The 24,859-nt window shown below is 42.8% G+C and overlaps 1 protein-coding gene across 1 annotated transcript in view; it reads right to left on the reverse strand.

The window, feature by feature from the left end:
- LOC149777759 (L-xylulose reductase-like) overlaps positions 1 to 24,859 on the reverse strand; it is a 55,112-nt gene that overhangs the window by 23,103 nt on the left and 7,150 nt on the right. The window contains exon 2 of the mRNA XM_089938805.1: positions 16,695 to 16,792. Within this exon, the coding sequence (XP_089794931.1) occupies positions 16,695 to 16,792 (98 nt within the window). The remainder of the gene's footprint in view (positions 1 to 16,694; positions 16,793 to 24,859) is intronic.

The following is a 24,859-nucleotide window of genomic DNA, read 5'->3' on the forward strand; positions in this document are numbered from 1 at the left end:
AAAGTGCACCCTCAAGAAATGCGCGGGTCACTGTTGTTTCGAGACCAGGATTTTAAGGACGGAAAATACATTCACCTTTATTATCACGATGACCATTTCGATACCATTACCAGTATCACCGGATTCCTGGAATACAGTTATTATTGTGAGAAATGTGATTATGGTTATAACAATCGAGAGCAACACAAGAATTGTGGATTGAAATGCCCAGGATGTTTGGCCTCTCCACCCTGTCTGAGCGAAGAACCAGTGCCTTGTTCGACTTGTCTGCGCACGTTTGTCAGCCCTGCCTGTTACCAGCAACATTTGAAAACACAAGGTTCACAGAAGAAATGTGCTTGTCAACTCCTGAGATTGTGCCCTACGTGTGGACAAGGCATACTTACCAACAATGCCAAGGCACACGTATGTCGAGGAAAGAAAAAATGTCACATTTGTCACCACATCGTGGACTTGGAACACGAATGTTACGTGCAAAAATACCAACCCCCACCAGAGAAAGAGGACGGTCACGAGAAGAAAGGCAATTTCATCTTTTTCGATTTCGAATGCATGCAAGAGACTGGCATTCACATTCCTAATTTCTGCGTGGCTCATCGAGCGTGCGAGAAGTGCATTCAAGAACCTATCTTCACTCATTGCCCTCACTGCAGCAAGATTCCTGGAGGGCGTGAAAAAATCTTTCGGGGACCGAACACGTTAGCCGATTTTCCCCAATGGGTCTTAAACCCCATCGATAAGACGTGGAGCCAAGAGGACATCGAACGTTACGGAGATTGTCATCGTCATGCCACGGTGATGGCTCACAATTTCTCCGGATACGATGGATAGTTTCTTTTGAGGTACTATACGGAACATGGCACCGAACGTCCTAAAGTGATTTTGAACGGAGCCAAACTCATTTTCATGCAAGTGGGATAAGTGCAGTTTAAAGATTCAATGAGTTACTTGGCCATGCCTTTGAGTCGAATGCCTAAAACGTTTGGAATGACAGAAATGGCTAAAGGGTACTTTCCACACTTTTTCAATACGGAAGCCAATCAACACGCCGTTCTACCCCATTTGCCTGAGGCTCACTATTACGACCCCGACAACATGCGTACCGAACAACGAGAAGCTTTCTACGCTTGGTACCAGGCTCATGCCTCTGACCCCTTCGACTTTCAGGAAGAAATGTTAAAGTATTGTCGTTCCGACGTGGACATTTTACGACGTTGCTGTGGAAAATTTCGAGAACTGTTCATGGAACACGGAGGGGTCGATCCTTTGAAAGAAGCTTGCACCATTGCCAAAGCGTGTTCCTTAGTGTACCGCCAACGATTCATGCCTGAAAACACCGTGGCTGTCTTCAGTCCTCAAACGACCCACTATGTCAAGCGTCAATACTCGGTCAAAGCCCTACGTTGGTTACATTACTTGTGCGACAAGGAAGACAAATGGATTCAGCATGCCCGCAACAGAGGAGGCGAAAAGACCATCGGAACGTATTCGGTCGATGGCTGGGACTTAGAAAACCCCAAGATCGTGTACGAGTTTAACGGTTGCTTATTTCACGGATGTCCCGTCTGTTACCCTGACCGTGACACTAAAAATCAGTTTTTGCAACGAACCATGGAAGACTTGTACCAGGACAGTTGTCAGCGACGCCTAAAGTTAGAACAGCAAGGATACCAAGTGGTGGAAATGTGGGAACACGAGTACGATCACCGTTTGAAAACCGATCCCGAGTTTAAACGCCTCGTGGAAAGTTACCAGTTCATGGACCCGCTGAACCCGAGGGATAGTTTGTACGGAGGAAGGACCAATGCCACCTGTTTGCTGTACCAAGCCGACGAAGAGAAAGGAGAAGAAATCAAATACTTGGACGTGTGTTCGCTGTATCCCTACGTGTGCAAATATTGTCGCTTTCCTGTAGGGCACCCGCAATTGTTCACGGAACACATCGACCTGAAAAACATTCGACAATACGAAGGCTTGATCAAGTGTAAAGTTTTGCCTCCCACGAACCTATACCATCCCGTCTTACCTCACCATTGTCAAGGCAAACTGATGTTTCCCTTGTGCCGTACTTGTGCCGTAACGTGCAACCAGGACCAACCTTGCCATCACAGCCAGGAAGAACGTGCCTTGACGGGAACCTGGGTCAGCGTGGAATTGTTCAAAGCTCTGGACATGGGATACCAACTGTTAGAAGTGTACGAAATTTGCCACTTTCCCAAGACACAACAGTACCACAAGGGTGACCCTACTCAGAAAGGCATTTTCGCCGACTACGTGGATGCCTTTTTGAAACTGAAACAAGAAGCCAGCGGCTATCCTTCCTGGTGTCACACTCCCGAAGACCAAATACAATTCAAAGAGAAATACTACGCACAAGAAGGCATCTCTTTAGACCACATCGAAAAAAACGAAGGCAGGCGATCGTTTGCCAAAGTGATGTTAAATTGCTTGTGGGGTAAAATGGCACAACGACCGTGTTTACCCAAGACGGAATATTTGACAGAACCTTCCCGCTACTTCCAGATGATTCACGACAAAACCAAATACATGAAACACGTGGACGTCGTTCGAGAGGATTTGATCTTGGTCAATTACGAAGAAGATCTGGACTTTGTACAAGACGACCCTTTTGGAAATGTCATCATTGCGGCTTACGTGACAGCTCATGCTCGCTTAAAATTGTACGAAGCTTTAGAACTGTTAGAAGAACGCGTCCTGTACTTTGACACGGACAGTTGCATTTACATCCATCACCCGATTCAACAGCACCCTGACATCGAAGGAGACCGTTTAGGAGCCTGGACAGACGAGCATCCCGACGACAAGATTCTAAGTTTCGTCAGTGGTGGTACCAAAAATTACGGCTACGAATACCGGAACAAACAAGGAGAAGTGCACACGACGTGCAAAGTGAAAGGACTGACTCTGAATCATCGTACCAGTCGAGTGGTCAACTTTGGGGTATTGAAAGAAGCCTTGCAATCGGGAGAGGATGGAAACTTTAAAGTGACCACCTATCAACCGAACAAGATTGTACGTTTACCCACTCACCACATCGTCAGTCGACCCTTGGAAAAAGTCTATCAAATTGTATACCAGAAGCGAGTGCGACTTCCCAATCACTTCACCTTACCGTACGGTCACGTCGGTATTGGTCTGTATATGAAAAGGAACCCTAGGCAAGATCGATAGTTCATTGTTCATTGAAGTAACTTACCATGTCGTTGACGAAGAAGAAACCAGATTGGTTAGGAGTCAAATGTTGGACATCACCGAGACCAGGGTTTTGAGGCTTGGACACAAGAGGTGGCCCAGTATGCACGAGAGTTATTCAAGGAAAAAAGTTACTTTTCAACCTGTGTTAGTGACGGTGCCAGAAGAACCCGTCACCCAGGACAGGACTGTCGTGGACAGGCCTGAAAGACCCTTTCGGGAGGACACTTGTGTGACCTTACCCCTACTATAGAACTGGTTAGAACTTTACCCAAAACATGTTGTACAGACACTTGTGTTTATTCCACGTTCATGGTTATCATGTGCCTTTTATTCTTGTACTTAAGCCTTTGGCTTTTATGTATTTTTGTCTTTCGTATTCATGTTTGAAACATTCAATAAACGTGTTCTGAAAAAGTATATAAACTCTTGTCTTGTTTGTTTTTCGTGTCACAAGTGACATTTCTCACACCATGGCTACCTCTGCTGTCTCTGCTCCCTCTTCCTCTACTGTCAAAGTCATCGACGAACACTTAGATCGTGCCAGTTGGGAGGCTTTGTATCTTCGCCATCCCTTTAACATGCTCATTGCTGGACCTAGCGGTTCAGGCAAAACCGAATTCGTCAAACGTTTGATCGAACATAAACATCATTTGATCGATCGACCACCTCAACGAATCGTGTGGTGTTACAAAGAGTGGCAATCGGCGTACAGCCTCTTGCGAGAAAGTCAAGGCGATTCCATCGTGTTTGTGGAAGGCATTCCTAAAGAAGACGACGGCATCGTCTCTGACTCCCGTCTAACCCATTTGGTCATTTTCGACGACATGTTAGGAGAAGACGAAGAAGAAATTAAACTGTGGTTCACGCGCAAAGGGCATCACCGTAATGCCAGTGTCGTTTACATCACCCAAAATTTGTTTCAACAAAGTAAAGCCCATCGCACCATCAGTCTCAATGCGCATTACGTGGTCTTGTTTAAAAGCCCTCGAGATAAATCGCAAGTGCAAGTCTTAGCCAAACAGTTAGGAACGCCTTGGCTGACTCAGGCGTACGACGATGCCACTCAAACTCCACACGCCTATTTACTCGTCGATTTGAAACCTACGACTCCCGAGGATTTGCGATTTCGTACCCACTTGTTTCACCACTGGTGCCAAGACGGAGGGCCTGTCCTGTACACGTCTCCGTCCTCGACTTCATTTCACTCCCCATAAAAAAATCTATAAAAACCTCAGACCCTTTTTCGTCTGTCTCACTCTCAGTGCGAACATGACGTCCCTTCAGTCGCATCTTCCCGTCAAATTGATTCGTGCCTTGTATGGCATCAGTCGAGAAAAAGATCCACAAACACGAGCTCGTGTCTTAGAAGCTAGTCTCAAAGAAGTCTTACGATGGTTCACGGTGACGGCACGTCAATTACTCCAAGGAATCATTCAGATTCCTCATCAAACCAAACGCTTTTTCGATCGAAACAAAGTCGCTTTGGTCCAACTGGCCGATCCCCGCATCGACACTCAAACCAAAAAACAAATCATTTTGAAACCTGGAGGGAGCGGTACTCTAGGAGGGGTCATCATTCGCTCACTCTTAAGATGGGATCCTAATGCCCCCAAAGTTATACCCAAGACAAAAGTCCAACGAATCCCCAAGAAGAAAAAGACCAGGTCCCCAAGGAGAACTTCTCCAGTGGCAGGACCTTCCTCTGACCAGACACCACCACGACCCCGGAAAAAGAAAAGAAGCCCCCAGAAAAAGAAAAGTCCACAGAAAACTAGCCGCAATAGAGGCACTTCGGCCAGGACGCAACCTTACACTCGCAAACCACGACCTGCCACGGCAGTGACTGCGTCTCCGGCAGCTTCACGTTTGTCCACTTCTCCGTTAATGACACCCAGAACTGAAGAGTACTTGGAGACGTTGATCACACCAAGAACTTCTCCGTTGATGACCCCCAAAAGAACTTCCCCAGTGGCAGGACCTTCCAATTTAGTGGCAGTGGCTGCTGCTCACAAAGTACCTTCTCCCAAAATCAAAGTTCAAGAAAGATCGGGCATGTTACAAAGTTTACTGGATTTGTCCAAGCAAGAACTGGCTCGATTTAGTCCGTTACGTACCCCTGCACGACGTGTCATGCCTGTCCTCAAACTAATACGACGTCAAGACAATCAGTGGCGACGCGTTCCAGTATAAAAAAGGCCTGTGACCAAGTCGGGTATCAGTGTTTTTTGGTGCTCCTGAAGACTCAAAGATGTCACCCTCCAGAAAACCCCAAGGAAAGAAAAGGAAAGGACTGCCACCACGGTTAGCCAAACATGGGGACATGTTATCTGTCCTGTCCAAAGCTTCTCCACCCCTACGAAAAAAACTCATTCAAACAGCCTCCAAAGAGGTCATCGATACCGTGTGCGAATGTTGTTTGAACGTTTTGAAAGGCACGATCCCTTTGTCCAAACACCAGAAACAATGCATAGGCAAACATCGTCACGTTCTTCGCCAAATGGTTCAAAAGAAAATTCCCATTCGTCAAAAAAAGAAGATGTTAGTGCAACGTGGAGGTATTTTACCTCTCTTGTTAGGCCCCATACTGAAAGGAGTCTTGGGAACCGTGTTGGGAGGACTGGTGGGAGCAAGATAAAAAGGCCTCGGAAGTTCCAAGATCTCAGAATCGACCCCTGACAACCCCATGGAAGGACGAAAACTAGCTTTAGTGCCTTACAAACGATGCATGGAATACCATCGGTGGCAAGAACAACACACCCCGCATTTACCTCCCAATCCCCATTTGAGCGAGATGTCCCAGTTACAACACGAATTGCGGTCCTTGATGGATCGCCAAGATTTGTCCGAAACAGAAAAATCACAAAAGTACGGTCAACTCTTGCAACGACTGCAACTCTTTCACCAGAAAGCTTTAGACGAAACAGCTCTACCCACTCTGAAAGATTTTAAGACCTTGATGAAAAGTTCAGCACCAGTACCAGTACCAGTACCAGTACCACCAGTACCCGTGACCAAGACAGAAAAAGGAGAAGAAGAGGAAGGGTTTCAAACTCCACCAGAAAAAGTACGCAAGTTAACAACACCACCTACCTCCAGAATTGGATGGATTAAAAAGATGATGGCCACCCCTTCTTCCTCACAAGAGAAAAAGAAAGTGAAGACAGAAGTGAAGACAGAAGTGAAACAAGAACCGATATCCCCCGCTCAGACATCCTTCTCCTCTTCGACACCTATTGCTGGCCGCACACGCAAAGCATTGCAATCCCCAAGAGAAAAAGAGTAGCATCCTCCAAGAGTGGGTGTCTTATTAACACACCAACCAACACAAAAAAATGGAAAAAGTCTTAGCCAGCATTTACTACGATCCCTCCCATCCTCCAGGTTACGCAGGAGTTCAAAAATTGTATCGTGCTGCCAAAACGCGACTGAAAAGTCTCCGTTTACCTCAAGTGCAACGATGGTTACAAGAACAAGCTACCTACACTTTACACAAACCCATTCGACGCAAGTTTGCCAGAAGTCGCACCCGAGTGGAAGGCATCGATCATCAATGGCAAGCCGATTTAGCCGATGTCTCTCATTTGGTCAGCTACAATCGTGGCTACAAATATTTGTTTTGTGTCATCGACGTCTTTTCCAAATTTGCTTGGGTCGTACCCTTGACTTCCAAATCGAGCAGCGAGTTAGTGCGAGCCCTGCAACGGGTGTTGAAACAAAGCGGTCGTCACCCTCTTCGATGGCAAACGGACAAAGGCACCGAATTTCTGAACCAAGCTTTCCAAAAAGAATTAAAGAAACGTGACATTCATTTTTTTACCACCGAGAATCCCGAAACCAAAGCCAGCATCGTGGAACGTTTTCAACGCACTTTGAAAGAACGCATGTGGAAATATTTTACGCATCACCACACTCTGAAGTACATCGACATCTTACCGCACCTGGTGCAAGCGTACAACCAATCTTACCATCGAAGCATCGGACGTGCCCCGCAAGACGTGACTCCCGACAACGAAGTGCTGGTGTTTGAGCGCCAGTTTGGTACGTCCCCGACGAGGGCTGTCCCCAAGAAAAGTGGAGTGTTGGCCATAGGAGATTGGGTGCGCATTGGCAAAACCAAACGCACTTTCGACAAAGGTTACTTACCTAACTGGACTACCGAATTGTTTCGCGTCACTGGACGAGTGCATGGCCGTCATCCTGCCGTCTATAAATTGGAAGACATGAACGGAGAAGTGCTCAAAGGAACGTTTTATTTGCCCGAGTTACAACGTGTCACCAAAAAAGAAGACGACGTGTACGACATGGAAAGCATTCTCGAACGCAGAACCCATAAAGTGGGCAAACGACGTATCAAAGAAGTCAAAGTACGTTGGAAAGGATATCCACCCAGTTTTGATTCTTGGATCGACGCTTCGCAAGTCATCGACTATAAAAAGAAGTGACCATCATGCCGTTTCACACAGCAGACGCAGCTACGTCGACCACTCCTCCTTCACCTAGTTCTTCTGTGCAAGATTTACAAAAACAACCCTTGTGGCTGTGGTGTGGAGAACGTGTGCCTAAAACGCAAATCGTCTTTTTCTGCCATATCTTCGTGGTGTATTGTGTCATCGGGGCAGCCATCGCCAATTTGAGTTTGCAACAAGGAGACAAACAATTGTGGACCATTTTATTGAGCAGTTGCATCGGTTACCTGCTTCCTAATCCCTCCCTGAAATTCACCTCGAACGGGAACTCCGGGAACCTTGTGTCCAGTGCCAGTGCCAGTCACCACTTCAATCACAACCAGAACCCCATTTTAGACGGAGACACGCCTCTGACGTCCAGTAACCCCTCGGACAGCCACAGAACTCTGGAATTATGAGTCACCAAAACCAATTTTACTTAACCTTACCCAGTGACAGTTCCATGGAGGTGTTTCCCAAGAACACGTTGTGCTGTTACACGGCCAAATTACCTCAAGCCATCCAGTTAGATCACGAAGCCCATTGGGAAGTGGCTTTAGTAGAAATGATTCACCCGACCCAAGTCCTCAATGTCCTTCCCAATCAAAATTTTTTTGATGTGGAAGTTCATGACGAGCAAATGCAACAGTGGATGGATAGCAATGTCAAATATGACAAGAAAACCCGTACACAAAAGTACACCATCTATCACTTGTTCATTCCCCCAGGCTATTATTTTAGTGGTCAACATTTGGTCAGCACCATAACCTCCAGGTTTAATGTCGTGTTTCTGAAAGCTTTGGAGCATGTCAACAAAAATGTCACCATGGAGTACCACAAAGCAGCTCGTCGCTTCTTGATGAAATTTGAACGGAGTAAAATCCTGTCCATTTTATTTTGTCCTGAATTGTTTGACATGTTGGGCGGAGACATGGACATGAGAAAGACCATGATCAAGAAAAACGAATTACCCATCGTTTACGACAACGAGTCTTTTAGCAAGTTATTTCGTGCCCCGGTAGAACTGAACCAAGGACTGAATTTGATGTTCGTGTATTCCGATGTGGTGGAGTACAACGTGGTGGGACACACCTCCGTACCGTTACTGCGTGTCATTCCTTTCAAAGTGGATTCTGCCACGAACACTGACGAGGAAGGTGGAAACACTTACCACGTCCACCGCGAATTTGTCCATCCTCACTATTTGCCTGTCAGTAAGTCTTATTTGGACACGGTCAACATTGCTATAAAAGGAGATCTGGGACAAAATATTCCATTCACCAAAGGAAAAGTCACGGTGAAACTCCATTTTCGAAAACGGTTCTCTCACGACTCTTAAGTCATGTATCCAGTGTACCGAGGGGTTGCTCGACAGCGAGGACACGGCTTAGGAGATATGTTAAAATCGGCCTTTCGTTCGGTGGCCCCGGTGTTGAAACCGATGGTGACACGCGGATTTCACGCCTTGAAAGATGCGGCACTGACGCAAGGCAGAGAATTTCTCCAAAATGTCATCATCGACAAACAAAACCCTAAAGAAGCCTTCATGAGGGCAGGCAAAAATGTCTTGCTGCAAACGGGCAAAGACATTTTAGGCCAACGAGAAACACCTATAAATGCCCTGCACGCTACCGAGTCAGGCATTCAGCAAGGACAAGGCAGAAAGAGACGACGAAGAAAACACCCTTTCACCAGACTTCAAGCGAGAAAGGCCAAGAAAAGAAGAACCGTTCGAGACTTAGACGTTTTCGATTATTGAGAAAAGAGACAAAAAATGATGCACCGAGAATCTTGCGCTTGTTCCAAGACGGAACTGGATCTGTTTGCCATGCCCCCCACGATGATGACGATGCAAGAATCCCAGTGGGTGGAATTTCACCCCGTCTCCTCACTGACCGATTCCGCTCCCATCGAGTTTGAAATCAAAGGACAGCCCGAAGATTACATCGATCTGAATAGCAGTTACTTGTACCTGAAAGTCAAAATTCTAGATAAGACTGGAGGTGCTATAGACGATGAAGCAGTAGCTCCCGTCAACAATTTCATGCATTCCTTGTTCAGTGGAGTGGACTTGTATTTGAATAACAAACTGGTCAGTAGCAGCATGGATACTTACCCTTATCGTGCCTACCTGGAAAATCTCTTGATGTACGGAATAGATGCCAAGAACACTCATCTCAATGCCTGTGTGGTATGGGAAGCTGACGAACCTACCAAGTTTGAAATATTGGAAACTGATGAAAAGAAAGACAACAATGATGGATTTGTAGAACGAAGAAAGAGAATCACGGGAGCCGACACAAGTTTAGAACTGATGGATCGTTTGCATTTGGACATGTGGTTGCAAGAAAAGTATTTGCTGAACGGGGTGGATGTCCGCCTGAGACTGAATCGTAGCAGTGCCGCTTTCCATTTGATGGCTGATAGTGACGGTTACAAAACCAAAATCCTAGAAGCCAGACTCTACGTACGCCGTGTGGAAGTGTTACCTAAAGTGGGAAACGACATCAGTCAGACGTTGAGCAGAACGACCGCCAAGTATCCCATACGACGCGTGGAAGTGAAAACCTTCACCATTCCCAAGGGACAGCGATCCATGATCGAAGATCATCTGTTCCAAGGACAGTTACCCAAACGTTTGATCGTTGGTATCGTCGAGAATACAGCCTTCAACGGAGCTGCCGAAAAAAATCCTTTCTACTTTCAACACTTTGGCGTGTCCAAAATCGAAGTCAGTCGCGATGGCAAGACCTTGTGTACCCGACCTTTCGAACCTGACTTTAAAAAGAAGAATTACTTGAGATCGTACTTGTCCTTGTACGAAGCCACCGGACAGTTAGGAACCAATACCAGTCACGGTATTACGTACGAGGATTATGCAGGAGGCTACGCTTTGTGGGCTTTCGATTTCACTCCAGACCAAGGCAGCGACGAGGGACATTTCCACCCTATAAAATCCGGCCAGATTCGTGTGGAAATTCAGTTTAAAGACCGAGACCCTGATGAAACGGTGAACGTCATCCTGTATGCAGAATTCGATAATACCATAGAAATCAACAGTTTGAGAGAAGTCATCCTAGATTACTAGAAACCATGGAAGACTGTTATCCCTCTTTACCTAGTGGAGAAAGTTTTAGTGTTGCATTGTTGTTAAAAAATGTTAGAGTTGTTGTTGTTTAGTGTTAAGTGATTTTTGAATAAAAAAATGTTGTGTTTTGAAAAAATTGTTTGATGATATATTGTTGGATTATTGTTAAAAATGTTAGAGTTGTTGTTTAGTGTTAAGTGATTTTTGAATAAAAAATGTTGTGTTTTGAAAAAAAATGCCTTTGTCTTTTGTTTAGCTATAAGAATGTTGGATTGATGCTCTTTCATTTCTTACTATCCCTCTCATGACACTCACTAAACGTTGCGACTCAAAAACCGTTTGGGGGATGTTTTCCTTCACGTCCGCGCTTTGACTTTAAGAACCGGGTTGTTTCCAGTCTAACCATCCATTGTCGACTCATCCTCCTAAGAAGATGTGCTCCAAACTAGCTAAACTCAACGAAGCCTACGTGAATTTGCATAGGGTCAGACACAGTCTGATACCGAAGCCAGAAGAAATAGAGAATGTGAGAATGTTAAAAATCACTGAAGACCTGATAGAAGAGCTCTTCAGAGAAGAAATGAACAGGGAAAAAGAAGAATGGACAGAGAAGTACAGACTTCAGAGACAGCAGCAACAACAACAACAAGAGCAGCAGCAGCAACCTGAAGCTGACAGAGGCTTTGTCGATTGTCGTATCGACACCAAAGAGTTCTTCTTCTCTTTCCGAAGAAGCAGACCTATCGCCAGAAAGTCTATCCTCAGAGGACATCGCATTCTTAGAAACTAAAAAGAATGCCATAGCAAACAAAAAAAAAACCAGCCCTTTTCAGGGCTACCCAATACTCTAGAAAAGAAATAACAATAGATTTGCCAATGTGTGTAGGTAGAGTAGTGTGAAAATAAACACTAACTCTTTTTTAAAAAAAATGTGAGGGTATGTGTTTGTGTGTTTGTGTTTGTAAGTGGTTAAGTAAGTTGGTATGGATAGTAGATTAAAATGATGTCTTTTTTTTTTTTTTTGGGGTTTGAGGTGTAAATTTGGGGTTAGATTGGATTGCTTTGTGTATGTGGATAGTCTATTGAAGTGATTTATAAAAAATTTTAAAATAGTGATGGGTAGCATAAAAAGTGAGTGAGTGTTTCTTTTAGGTCCACGCGTTGTTGTTTTTTGGTCATGATGTAGGTAAGATCAATTTTATGTTTTTTGGGGATGTTTTCCTTCACGTCCGCGCTTTCACTATAAATTGAAACTCGTTCGGCAGTCCAGCTACCCTTGTTGATTGATCAACACCAAAAATGAACACGAGACTGGAGAAACTGTTGGAACTTCATGTGCATCTGGAATATGCCAGGCGCATATTAAATGAACTGGCCGCGGAAGCCATTGTGGAGGAGGGAAGGATAAGAGAGGAGGAGGAAAGAAGAAACAAAGAAAAGGAGGAGAGAAGATATAAAGAAGAAGAGGAAAGAAGATACAAAGAGGAAGAGAGAAGATACAAAGAAGAGGAGGAGGAGGAAAAGGAGAGAAGAAGAAGAAATTTCAGAATCCCAGAGAGCGAAAATTGGGATTCTGAAGCGACATATCCTGCCTCTGCTCTCTCCCCCAAAAAGGTAAAAAGTAACTGGGGGACAAGATGTGTATGCGGCGCCAGGCCTGGAAGGTGCCACCATTAACCAGGTGTCCATGAAGTTCCAAACAAAAAAACAGCCCTTTTCAGGGCTACCCAATACTCTAGAAAAGAAATAACGATCGATTTGCCAATGTGTGTAGGTAGAGTAGTGTGATTATAAACACTAACTCTTTTTTAAGATAGTGTGAGGGTATGTGTTTGTGTGTTGGTGCTTGTAAGAGCTAAGGTATGTTTGTGGGAATAGTAGATTATGGGTTTCTTTATTGTTTCTTAGCGTAGGTGAAGAGTATAGTTAGGGTTCTGTAAGCGCTCACGTACGATTGTGTGGATAGTAGATTATGGATTAGTTTATTGTTCTTAGCGTATGTGGAGAGTATAGTTTGGGTTTTGTAACCGCTCACGTACGATTGTGTGGATAGTAGATTATGGATTCGTTTATTGTTTCTTAGCGTATGTGTTTGTGTGTTTGTGTTTGTGTGTTTGTGTTTGTGTTTGTACCCGCTCACGTACGATTGTGTGAATAGTAGATTATGGATTTGTTTATTGTTCTTAGCGTATGTGAAGAGTATAGTTTGGGTTTTGTAAGCGCTCACGTAAGATTGTGTGGATAGTAGATTATGGATTTTGTTTATTGTTTCTTAGCGTATGTGGAGAGTATAGTTTGGGTTTTTATTATATGAAATGAGAAAGTATAGTTTGGGTTTTATTATATGAAATGAAAAAGTAGGGGGATGTTTTCCTTCACGTCCGCGCTTTTCGTATAAGAACCCACAGTATTCGTCGTTCAAACCATTCTGCAAAGAATAAAAAAAGAAGATGGCTTCTAACCAAATGGACAAAATGGAAAAATTGCAAAACGTCCTCGACAATTTAGGAATGATAGAGCAAATGTTGGTTAACCTAAACGAGGATCACTATTCTTATAGTCCCCATCGAGTGAAGATGGAGATAAACAATTTACGAAAAATGAAGGTAATCATCAGTGATCTGTTGAAAGAAATAAAGGAGGAGAAGGAGGATGAAGAGGAAAGGATAAGGATGAGAGCATGGAATGAAAAAATTGAAAAAGAAGAAGAAAATGAAAAGAGGAAGAAAGAAGAGGAGGAAGAGAAGAAGAAAGAAGAGCAGGAGAAAAAAAAGAAAGAAAAGAAGAGAAAGAGTGTTGGAGATAAAATAAGAACTTGGTGGAGAAAAAGAAGAAACTAGAAGCAGAAGAAGAAGAAGAAAACCCAAAGGCCCTTTTCAGGGCCAGCCATATTTCTCGAAAAGAGATAGCCTTTCCATTGCCTACCCCTTTTTTTAAAATTTAAATTTAAATTTAAATTTAAATTTAAAAAAATTTAAAAAAAAAAAAAAAATCCCAAAAGCCCAAACTCTATTCCCCATGTTAATTTCCCTTGTCCCTAGACAGACCCAAACTCTATGTTAAATTCCCATTGTCCCTAAAGTGACCCACGATTTCTCTCCATGTTAAATTTCCATTGTCCCTAATCTGACCCAGGGGTCTTTTTAATGCTAAGTCCCATTGTTCCTAATGTGCCCCACTTAACTACTTGCGATGTCTGCAGTGTGACAGTTTATAGTGATGTCTAGCACTGGGGCATCATGCCGGAAACGTCACATGTATCATGACGTCCCACCCAGCCACATTATCCTGACACCATGCCAACCAGTCCTAACACTAACCTCTTCATCCAGAGCGCCAATCGAGGCAGCTGCTGCTACCATTTTTATAAGTATTTGGTATGACTCGCAGACCGCCCTCAGTTGGTGCAGAAAAAATTGATTATTTTGTGTGTAAGGAACAATACATATTTCTCTCCTTAAAGGAGACCAGAAACCAATGGAAATATAGAATAATAATAAAAGTACTATAGCAGAAAACCTTATTCTGAAGTATCATCTGCGACCGTAATGCCAATATTTAAATATTGGCCTATCTTCTAGGAGCTGAATTTCCGTGACCTCGTATGCAAAATTTCCGTGCCTATTCGGTTACTTTCGGGATGTGACGTCATAGTAGCGACTCCAGCAGCCCAATTGGGTGTTGCCAGAGTAAAAGACAATACCGTTTTGCGTTGCTTACGGGTGTAATAGAACATTAAGAAAAGCCTGTGGACATATTTTTTTTTCTTTTCCGAAAGATAAAGGCGTCATAAAAGAATGGGTACATTATTACAAACGAGTCGATTTCAAAGCAACACCATACAGCACTATGTGCTCGTTACATTTCTCAAAGGAATGTTACGAGAGGGATCATGAAAAAATAGCAGCTCAAAGATACCCAAATGCTAGGCCTAGACTAAAAGTTGGCGCTGTTCCAGACATACCTTTGGACATTTTAAATCCTGGGAAAAGAGTTAAACGTGTGAGTTACGAAAATAGGCAGAAGGACGAGTAAGTGACCACAAAATGTAACAATCAATCCACTTATCTTTTATCTAAAACAGCAGTGCTAAAAACAAATCTGATAGCCCGACACCCTGGGCCCCTTCTGGTTTTAGTTCCGGCCCATCCTGTATTCAAAGTGAGGTGCCCGTCAGGCTTGTCGAAACAAAAATTGTTTGCCTGAGGAAACTTTGGTCGCGCTGGTGAAATGAGTAAATGTATTTTCAAGATGTTGACATACATGCCTTAACACGGCACAATCTCAATCAAATCACCACTGTCCTAGCTGAAATTTAGATTAGATTTTAATCAAATGGAAGCTTTGCTAAAAAATAAGACTCTAAACCTGTCGTGTTTCGAGAAAACACAATTTTCAGTAATCTTAAAAAAATTAAATTTTTAAAAAAAAATGCATTGTATACATGTAGTATGCATAAACGGTAATCTGTATTAATTGGAACTGATATAAAACTATTCCTTGGGCAGTTTAAAAAGCAGCGATTAAAAAAAGGTCAAAGTTTCACATTAACTGTCTGACAATAGAACGGAGGGTGGGGTACTATTGACCCCCCCACCTTGCCCCAATGTGCGACCGCCCATTTGACGTGTCTTTTCTCGCTGTGATACGCCTTATTATTCCCCCATGACAAGCCCCTTTTGCATATTCTGGTCAGTTCTGGCTAAATTGCAAAATAGCTAAAGTTTTGACTTAAGTACGCAAACAATAAAGCCGGTGTGACTAATGAACAGAATCCCTATCCTTGCATTGATCTTGTGAAAAGGACTGCCCTTCGGACATACTTAAAAGAAACTATGTTCGACAGTGTGTGTATGTCTAGCACTGGGGCATCATGCCGGAGACGTCACATGTATCATGACGTCCCACCCAGCCACATTATCCTGACACCATGCCAACCAGTCCTAACACTAACCTCTTCATCCAGAGCGCCAATCGAGGCAGCTGCTGCTACCATTTTTATAAGTATTTGGTATGACTCGCAGACCGCCCTCAGTTGGTGCAGAAAAAATTGATTATTTTGTGTGTAAGGAACAATACATATTTCTGTCATCGATGTCATATCAGGTATCACCAAATGAGCCAATCAGTCAATCAAAAGACTTTTATCGATCATTCGATTAGGTAATTTACTTCGTGTACCACGAAATTCCAAAGTTTTGTAAGAGTTATTTCAATTAATTATTAATTGCTAAGAAAGAAAACATTAAAACGGGACTGTCACTATGGATAAGTTTGGGTAAACGAAATCTTTGTACCTACTGGGAACGAGGCACTAGCCAGACGTGCGTTCTCTGACCTAGAACAAGTTTCACGTTGGTCGCTATTCGGCCGTTTTTTGGCGATCATGGGTTCTTTTGTTTGTTTGTGTGTGTGTGTGTGTGTGTGTGAATTTTATTTTAATGCAGCTTTAACATTTTTTCAGTCATATCGCTATCATGTCTACATTGTGGCAGTTTATAGTGATGTCTAGCACTGGGGCATCATGTCAGAGACATGTAGCATGATGTACCACCCAGTCACATTATCCTGACACCAGGCCGACCACTAACCTCTTTATGCTGAGCGCCAAGCGAGGCAGCGGCTGCTACCATTTTTATGTCTTTGGTATGACTCGGCCAGGGTTCCAAGCCTCGAGCTCGCACATCTTAGGCTGACACTCTTACCACTTAGATCAACGGAGCCTTCGGGTCTAGTTGTGTGACGTAATTATTCCAGCCAAAGTGTAATCGATGTTTACACACTAAACCGACACAAGATTGCACGTCTCAGAGAGAGAGAGAGAGAGAGAGAGAGAGAGTTATTCACAAACAACCTTTTCCATGTACGAAGAAAACCATGTTTCTGACTGACTAGTTCTCGCCCTTGCCAAAGCGCCACCCCGATTGCTAATGTCATACACATACCTCAGTTTTTAGACTGTCCAGATCTTCCTGTGTCCTGCTCAAGGCTATGCATTCTGCCCCACATTTCGCTAGTTTCTTGACGATCTCTCTACCTATGCCTGTGAAAAAAGTCACACCAGCTAAGTTTATCCACATGCAGCAGTGATTTGATGCGCGAGTGAAAGTTCCATTTGAACAATGGAGAGCACATGCACTGTATATGTTTTTAAATAAAAGCTCAAAATTTGTAGAAGGTTGGGACGGCTTCTTACAAAACACCTCTCACCATCCCCTGTAAAACTTTACATTGGTCCTACAAACAGGACACGCAGGGAAATGTTTTTTTTATAATTATTATCCATAAGACATTGTTATGTAATTATATGACCATGGTCGATTAGGATCATCGCCCATTCTTCCAGGAGAAAATGACTGCTGGCAGTAAGGAGTGCTAATTTTAATTTAAGTTATTTACTGTATGTCTCATGTATAAATTATATAAGATTTACCACACTTATGATATCTTAACTAAACTTATGCAAAATCGCTTTGACGTCGGTTTATTTGGTATGTAAACGATTCCCTCTCCCTCACCCCCACCCTAGCACCACCCACATCATTATCATAGGTGAGTTATTTCGTTTGTGTTTTTTGCATGAACATCATATACAGTTGAGTTATCCAACTGTTCACAACCCAATACTAACCCGTGGACTTATTTGATTGTTCACAACCCTTAATACAATCCAATAATAGCCCGTCAACTTATCCGACTGATCACAACCCAATAATAGCCCAGGAATTTATCCGACTGTTCACAACCAACTAATAACCCGTCAACTTATCTGACTGTTGACATCCTAATAATAGCCCGTGAACTTATTCGACGGTTCACAACCTAATGATAGCCAGCGAATTTATCCAACTGTTCACAACCCAATAATAGCCCGTCAACTTATCCGACTGTTCACAACCCAATAGAAGCTAGCCCGTGAACTTTTCAGACTATTCATAACCCAGTAATAGCCCGTAAACTTAAACGACTGTTCACAACCCAATGATAGCCCGTGAACTTATCCGACCATTCACAAGACAATCATTCTAATTCGTGTGTGTTTAAAGTATCATATATTCCTACATTGTCATGAATTATCTCATGCTTTAAAAGATATTCCAAGCGTCAAGATACTCTTATATAGCCTTTTAAAATACATTTCTTATTACCAAATATACTAATTCTTATGCTTTTTTCTTTGGTAAGGAAAATTAGCTTGCTCACAAACATTTTTCAGAACAACTAGTCCAGTTAAAGAATATATTCAACCTGCGATCTTTTGGGAACACAAACTCTGACGAAATTATAGATAAATGTGATTTGCTGCCTAGAAATGATGAGTTTATGCAATTAAAGTATAAAACCCCCAAACTTTTGTATCTTTACAGCCCAAGTCTAAAATCCCTAATTTTTGTATTGATCAAAGTGTGTAAATCTTAACTGTTGAACGAAATCCATTATTAGTGCAGGCCGGAAATAAACCTTTTTATGACAATATAACCGACTGCAGGACTTTAAATATTGTTTTTCATTTATACTGATTAAATGAGATGTAGTGTAACTTTCACTCTTCTAAGCCTGTCATTGAACACATGGAGACAGTTACGAGTACACTCTTCTAAACGTGTCATTGAACACATGGAGACAGCTACGAGTACACTCTTCTAAACGTGTCATTGAACACATGGAGACAGTTACGAGTACACTCCTCTAAACGTGTCATTGAACACATGGAGACAGTTACGAGTACACTCTTCTAAGCCTGTCATTGAACACATGGAGACAGTTACGAGTACACTCTTCTAAACGTGTCATTGAACACATGGAGACAGATACGAGTACACTCTTCTAAACGTGTCATTGAACACATGGAGACAGTTACGAGTACACTCTTCTAAACGTGTCATTGAACACATGGAGACAGTTACGAGTACACTCTTCTAAACGTGTCATTGAACACATGGAGACAGTTACGAGTACACTCTTCTAAGCCTGTCATTGAACACATGGAGACAGTTACGAGTACACTCTTCTAAACGTGTCATTGAACACATGGAGACAGTTACGAGTACACTCTTCTAAGCCTGTCATTGAACACATGGAGACAGTTACGAGTACACTCTTCTAAACGTGTCATTGAACACATGGAGACAGATACGAGTACACTCTTCTAAACGTGTCATTGAACACATGGAGACAGTTACGAGTACACTCTTCTAAACGTGTCATTGAACACATAGAGACAGTTACGAGTACACTCTTCTAAACGTGTCATTGAACACATGGAGACAGTTACGAGTACACTCTTCTAAACGTGTCATTGAACACATGGAGACAGTTACGAGTACACTCTTCTAAGCCTGTCATTGAACACATGGAGACAGTTACGAGTACACTCTTCTAAACGTGTCATTGAACACATGGAGACAGTTACGAGTACACTCTTCTAAGCCTGTCATTGAACACATGGAGACAGTTACGAGTACACTCTTCTAAAAGTGTCATTGAACACATGGAGACAGATACGAGTACACTCCTCTAAACGTGTCATTGAACACATGGAGACAGATAGAGTACACTCCTCTAAACGTGTCATTGAACACATGGAGACAGTTACGAGTACACTCTTCTAAGCCTGTCATTGAACACATGGAGACAGTTACGAGTACACTCTTTTAAGCCTGTCATTGAACACATGGAGACAGTAACGAGTACACTCTTCTAAGCCTGTCATTCAACACATGGAGACAGATACGAGTACACTCTTCTAAGCCTGTCATTGAACACATGGAGACAGTTACGAGTACACTCTTCTAAGCCTGTCATTGAATATATGGAGACAGTTATGAGTACACTCTTCTAAGCCTGTCATTGAACATATGGAGACAGTTACGAGTACACTCTTCTAAGCCTGTCATTGAACATATGGACACAGTTATGAGTACACTCTTCTAAACGTGTCATTGAACACATGGAGACAGTTACGAGTACACTCTTCTAAACGTGTCATTGAACACATGGAGACAGATACGAGTACACTCTTCTAAACGTGTCATTGAACACATGGAGACAGTTACGAGTACACTCTTCTAAGCCTGTCATTGAACACATGGAGACAGTTACGAGTACACTCTTCTAAACGTGTCATTGAACACATGGAGACAGATACGAGTACACTCCTCTAAACGTGTCATTGAACACATGGAGACAGATACGAGTACACTCCTCTAAACGTGTCATTGAACACATGGAGACAGTTACGAGTACACTCTTCTAAGCCTGTCATTGAACACATGGAGACAGTTACGAGTACACTCTTTTAAGCCTGTCATTGAACACATGGAGACAGTTACGAGTACACTCTTCTAAGCCTGTCATTCAACACATGGAGACAGATACGAGTACACTCTTCTAAGCCTGTCATTGAACACATGGAGACAGTTACGAGTACACTCTTCTAAGCCTGTCATTGAACACATGGAGACAGTTACGAGTACACTCTTCTAAGCCTGTCATTGAACATATGGAGACAGTTACGAGTACACTCTTCTAAGCCTGTCATTGAACATATGGAGACAGTTATGAGTACACTCTTCTAAGCCTGTCATTGAACATATGGAGACAGTTACGAGTACACTCTTCTAAGCCTGTCATTGAACATATGGAGACAGTTATGAGTACACTCTTCTAAGCCTGTCATTGAACACATGGAGACAGTAACGAGTACACTCTTCTAAGCCTGTCATTGAACACATGGAGACAGTTACGAGTACACTCTTCTAAGCCTGTCATTGAACACATGGAGACAGTTACGAGTACACTCTTCTAAACCTGTCATTGAACACATGGAGACAGTTACGAGTACACTCTTCTAAGCCTGTCATTGAACACATGGAGACAGTTACGAGTACACTCTTCTAAACGTGTCATTGAACACATGGAGACAGATACGAGTACACTCTTCTAAACGTGTCATTGAACACATGGAGACAGTTACGAGTACACTCTTCTAAACGTGTCATTGAACACATGGAGACAGTTACGAGTACACTCTTCTAAACGTGAAATTGAACACATGGAGACAGTTACGAGTACACTCTTCTAAGCCTGTCATTGAACACATGGAGACAGTTACGAGTACACTCTTCTAAACGTGTCATTGAACACATGGAGACAGTTACGAGTACACTCTTCTAAGCCTGTCATTGAACACATGGAGACAGTTACGAGTACACTCTTCTAAACGTGTCATTGAACACATGGAGACAGTTACGAGTACACTCTTCTAAACGTGTCATTGAACACATGGAGACAGTTACGAGTACACTCTTCTAAACGTGTCATTGAACACATGGAGACAGTTACGAGTACACTCTTCTAAACGTGTCATTGAACACATGGAGACAGTTACGAGTACACTCTTCTAAACGTGTCATTGAACACATGGAGACAGTTACGAGTACACTCTTCTAAACGTGTCATTGAACACATGGAGACAGTTACGAGTACACTCTTCTAAACGTGTCATTGAACACATGGAGACAGTTACGAGTACACTCTTCAAAGCCTGTCATTGAACACATGGAGACAGTTACGAGTACACTCTTCTAAACGTGTCATTGAACACATGGAGACAGTTACGAGTACACTCTTCTAAGCCTGTCAATGAACACATGGAGACAGTTACGAGTACACTCTTCTAAACGTGTCATTGAACACATGGAGACAGATACGAGTACACTCCTCTAAAGGTGTCATTGAACACATGGAGACAGATACGAGTACACTCCTCTAAACGTGTCATTGAACACATGGAGACAGATACGAGTACACTCTTCTAAGCCTGTCATTGAACACATGGAGACAGTTACGAGTACACTCTTCTAAGCCTGTCATTGAACACATGGAGACAGTTACGAGTACACTCTTCTAAGCCTGTCATTGAACACATGGAGACAGATACGAGTACACTCTTCTAAGCCTGTTATTGAACACATGGAGACAGTTACGAGTACACTCTTCTAAGCCTGTCATTGAACACATGGAGACAGTTACGAGTACACTCTTCTAAGCCTGTCATTGAACATATGGAGACAGTTACGAGTACACTCTTCTAAGCCTGTCATTGAACATATGGAGACAGTTATGAGTACACTCTTCTAAGCCTGTCATTGAACACATGGAGACAGTTACGAGTACACTCTTCTAAGCCTGTCATTGAACATATGGAGACAGTTACGAGTACACTCTTCTAAGCCTGTCATTGAACACATGGAGACAGTTACGAGTACACTCTTCTAAGCCTGTCATTGAACATATGGAGACAGTTACGAGTAAACTCTTCTAAGCCTGTCATTGAACATATGGAGACAGTTACGAGTACACTCTTCTAAGCCTGTCATTGAACACATGGAGACAGTTACGAGTACACTCTTCTAAGCCTGTCATTGAACACATGGAGACAGTTACGAGTACACTCTTCTAAGCCTGTCATTGAACACATGGAGACAGTTACGAGTACACTCTTCTAAGCCTGTCATTGAACACATGGAGACAGTTACGAGTACACTCTTCTAAGCCTGTCATTGAACACATGGAGACAGTTACGAGTACACTCTTCTAAACGTGTCATTGAACACATGGAGACAGATACGAGTACACTCCTCTAAACGTGTCATTGAACACATGGAGACAGATACGAGTACACTCCTCTAAACGTGTCATTGAACACATGGAGACAGTTACGAGTACACTCTTCTAAGCCTGTCATTGAACACATGGAGACAGTTACGAGTACACTCTTTTAAGCCTGTCATTGAACACATGGAGACAGTTACGAGTACACTCTTCTAAGCCTGTCATTCAACACATGGAGACAGATACGAGTACACTCTTCTAAGCCTGTCATTGAACACATGGAGACAGTTACGAGTACACTCTTCTAAGCCTGTCATTGAACACATGGAGACAGTTACGAGTACACTCTTCTAAGCCTGTCATTGAACATATGGAGACAGTTACGAGTACACTCTTCTAAGCCTGTCATTGAACATATGGAGACAGTTATGAGTACACTCTTCTAAGCCTGTCATTGAACATATGGAGACAGTTACGAGTACACTCTTCTAAGCCTGTCATTGAACATATGGAGACAGTTATGAGTACACTCTTCTAAGCCTGTCATTGAACACATGGAGACAGTAACGAGTACACTCTTCTAAGCCTGTCATTGAACACATGGAGACAGTTACGAGTACACTCTTCTAAGCCTGTCATTGAACACATGGAGACAGTTACGAGTACACTCTTCTAAACCTGTCATTGAACACATGGAGACAGTTACGAGTACACTCTTCTAAGCCTGTCATTGAACACATGGAGACAGTTACGAGTACACTCTTCTAAACGTGTCATTGAACACATGGAGACAGATACGAGTACACTCTTCTAAACGTGTCATTGAACACATGGAGACAGTTACGAGTACACTCTTCTAAACGTGTCATTGAACACATGGAGACAGTTACGAGTACACTCTTCTAAACGTGAAATTGAACACATGGAGACAGTTACGAGTACACTCTTCTAAGCCTGTCATTGAACACATGGAGACAGTTACGAGTACACTCTTCTAAACGTGTCATTGAACACATGGAGACAGTTACGAGTACACTCTTCTAAGCCTGTCATTGAACACATGGAGACAGTTACGAGTACACTCTTCTAAACGTGTCATTGAACACATGGAGACAGTTACGAGTACACTCTTCTAAACGTGTCATTGAACACATGGAGACAGTTACGAGTACACTCTTCTAAACGTGTCATTGAACACATGGAGACAGTTACGAGTACACTCTTCTAAACGTGTCATTGAACACATGGAGACAGTTACGAGTACACTCTTCAAAGCCTGTCATTGAACACATGGAGACAGTTACGAGTACACTCTTCTAAACGTGTCATTGAACACATGGAGACAGTTACGAGTACACTCTTCTAAGCCTGTCAATGAACACATGGAGACAGTTACGAGTACACTCTTCTAAACGTGTCATTGAACACATGGAGACAGATACGAGTACACTCCTCTAAAGGTGTCATTGAACACATGGAGACAGATACGAGTACACTCCTCTAAACGTGTCATTGAACACATGGAGACAGATACGAGTACACTCTTCTAAGCCTGTCATTGAACACATGGAGACAGTTACGAGTACACTCTTCTAAGCCTGTCATTGAACACATGGAGACAGTTACGAGTACACTCTTCTAAGCCTGTCATTGAACACATGGAGACAGATACGAGTACACTCTTCTAAGCCTGTTATTGAACACATGGAGACAGTTACGAGTACACTCTTCTAAGCCTGTCATTGAACACATGGAGACAGTTACGAGTACACTCTTCTAAGCCTGTCATTGAACATATGGAGACAGTTACGAGTACACTCTTCTAAGCCTGTCATTGAACATATGGAGACAGTTATGAGTACACTCTTCTAAGCCTGTCATTGAACACATGGAGACAGTTACGAGTACACTCTTCTAAGCCTGTCATTGAACATATGGAGACAGTTACGAGTACACTCTTCTAAGCCTGTCATTGAACACATGGAGACAGTTACGAGTACACTCTTCTAAGCCTGTCATTGAACATATGGAGACAGTTACGAGTAAACTCTTCTAAGCCTGTCATTGAACATATGGAGACAGTTACGAGTACACTCTTCTAAGCCTGTCATTGAACACATGGAGACAGTTACGAGTACACTCTTCTAAGCCTGTCATTGAACACATGGAGACAGTTACGAGTACACTCTTCTAAGCCTGTCATTGAACACATGGAGACAGTTACGAGTACACTCTTCTAAGCCTGTCATTGAACACATGGAGACAGTTACGAGTACACTCTTCTAAACGTGTCATTGAACACATGGAGACAGATACGAGTACACTCTTCTAAACGTGTCATTGAACACATGGAGACAGTTACGAGTACACTCTTCTAAACGTGTCATTGAACACATGGAGACAGTTACGAGTACACTCTTCTAAACGTGTCATTGAACACATGGAGACAGTTACGAGTACACTCTTCTAAACGTGTCATTGAACACATGGAGAC

The sequence above is a fragment of the Sinohyriopsis cumingii genome, chromosome 17 (genome assembly GCF_028554795.1).
Source record: "Sinohyriopsis cumingii isolate HCF-2022 chromosome 17, ASM2855479v2, whole genome shotgun sequence".
NCBI classification, from domain to species: domain Eukaryota; kingdom Metazoa; phylum Mollusca; class Bivalvia; order Unionida; family Unionidae; genus Sinohyriopsis; species Sinohyriopsis cumingii.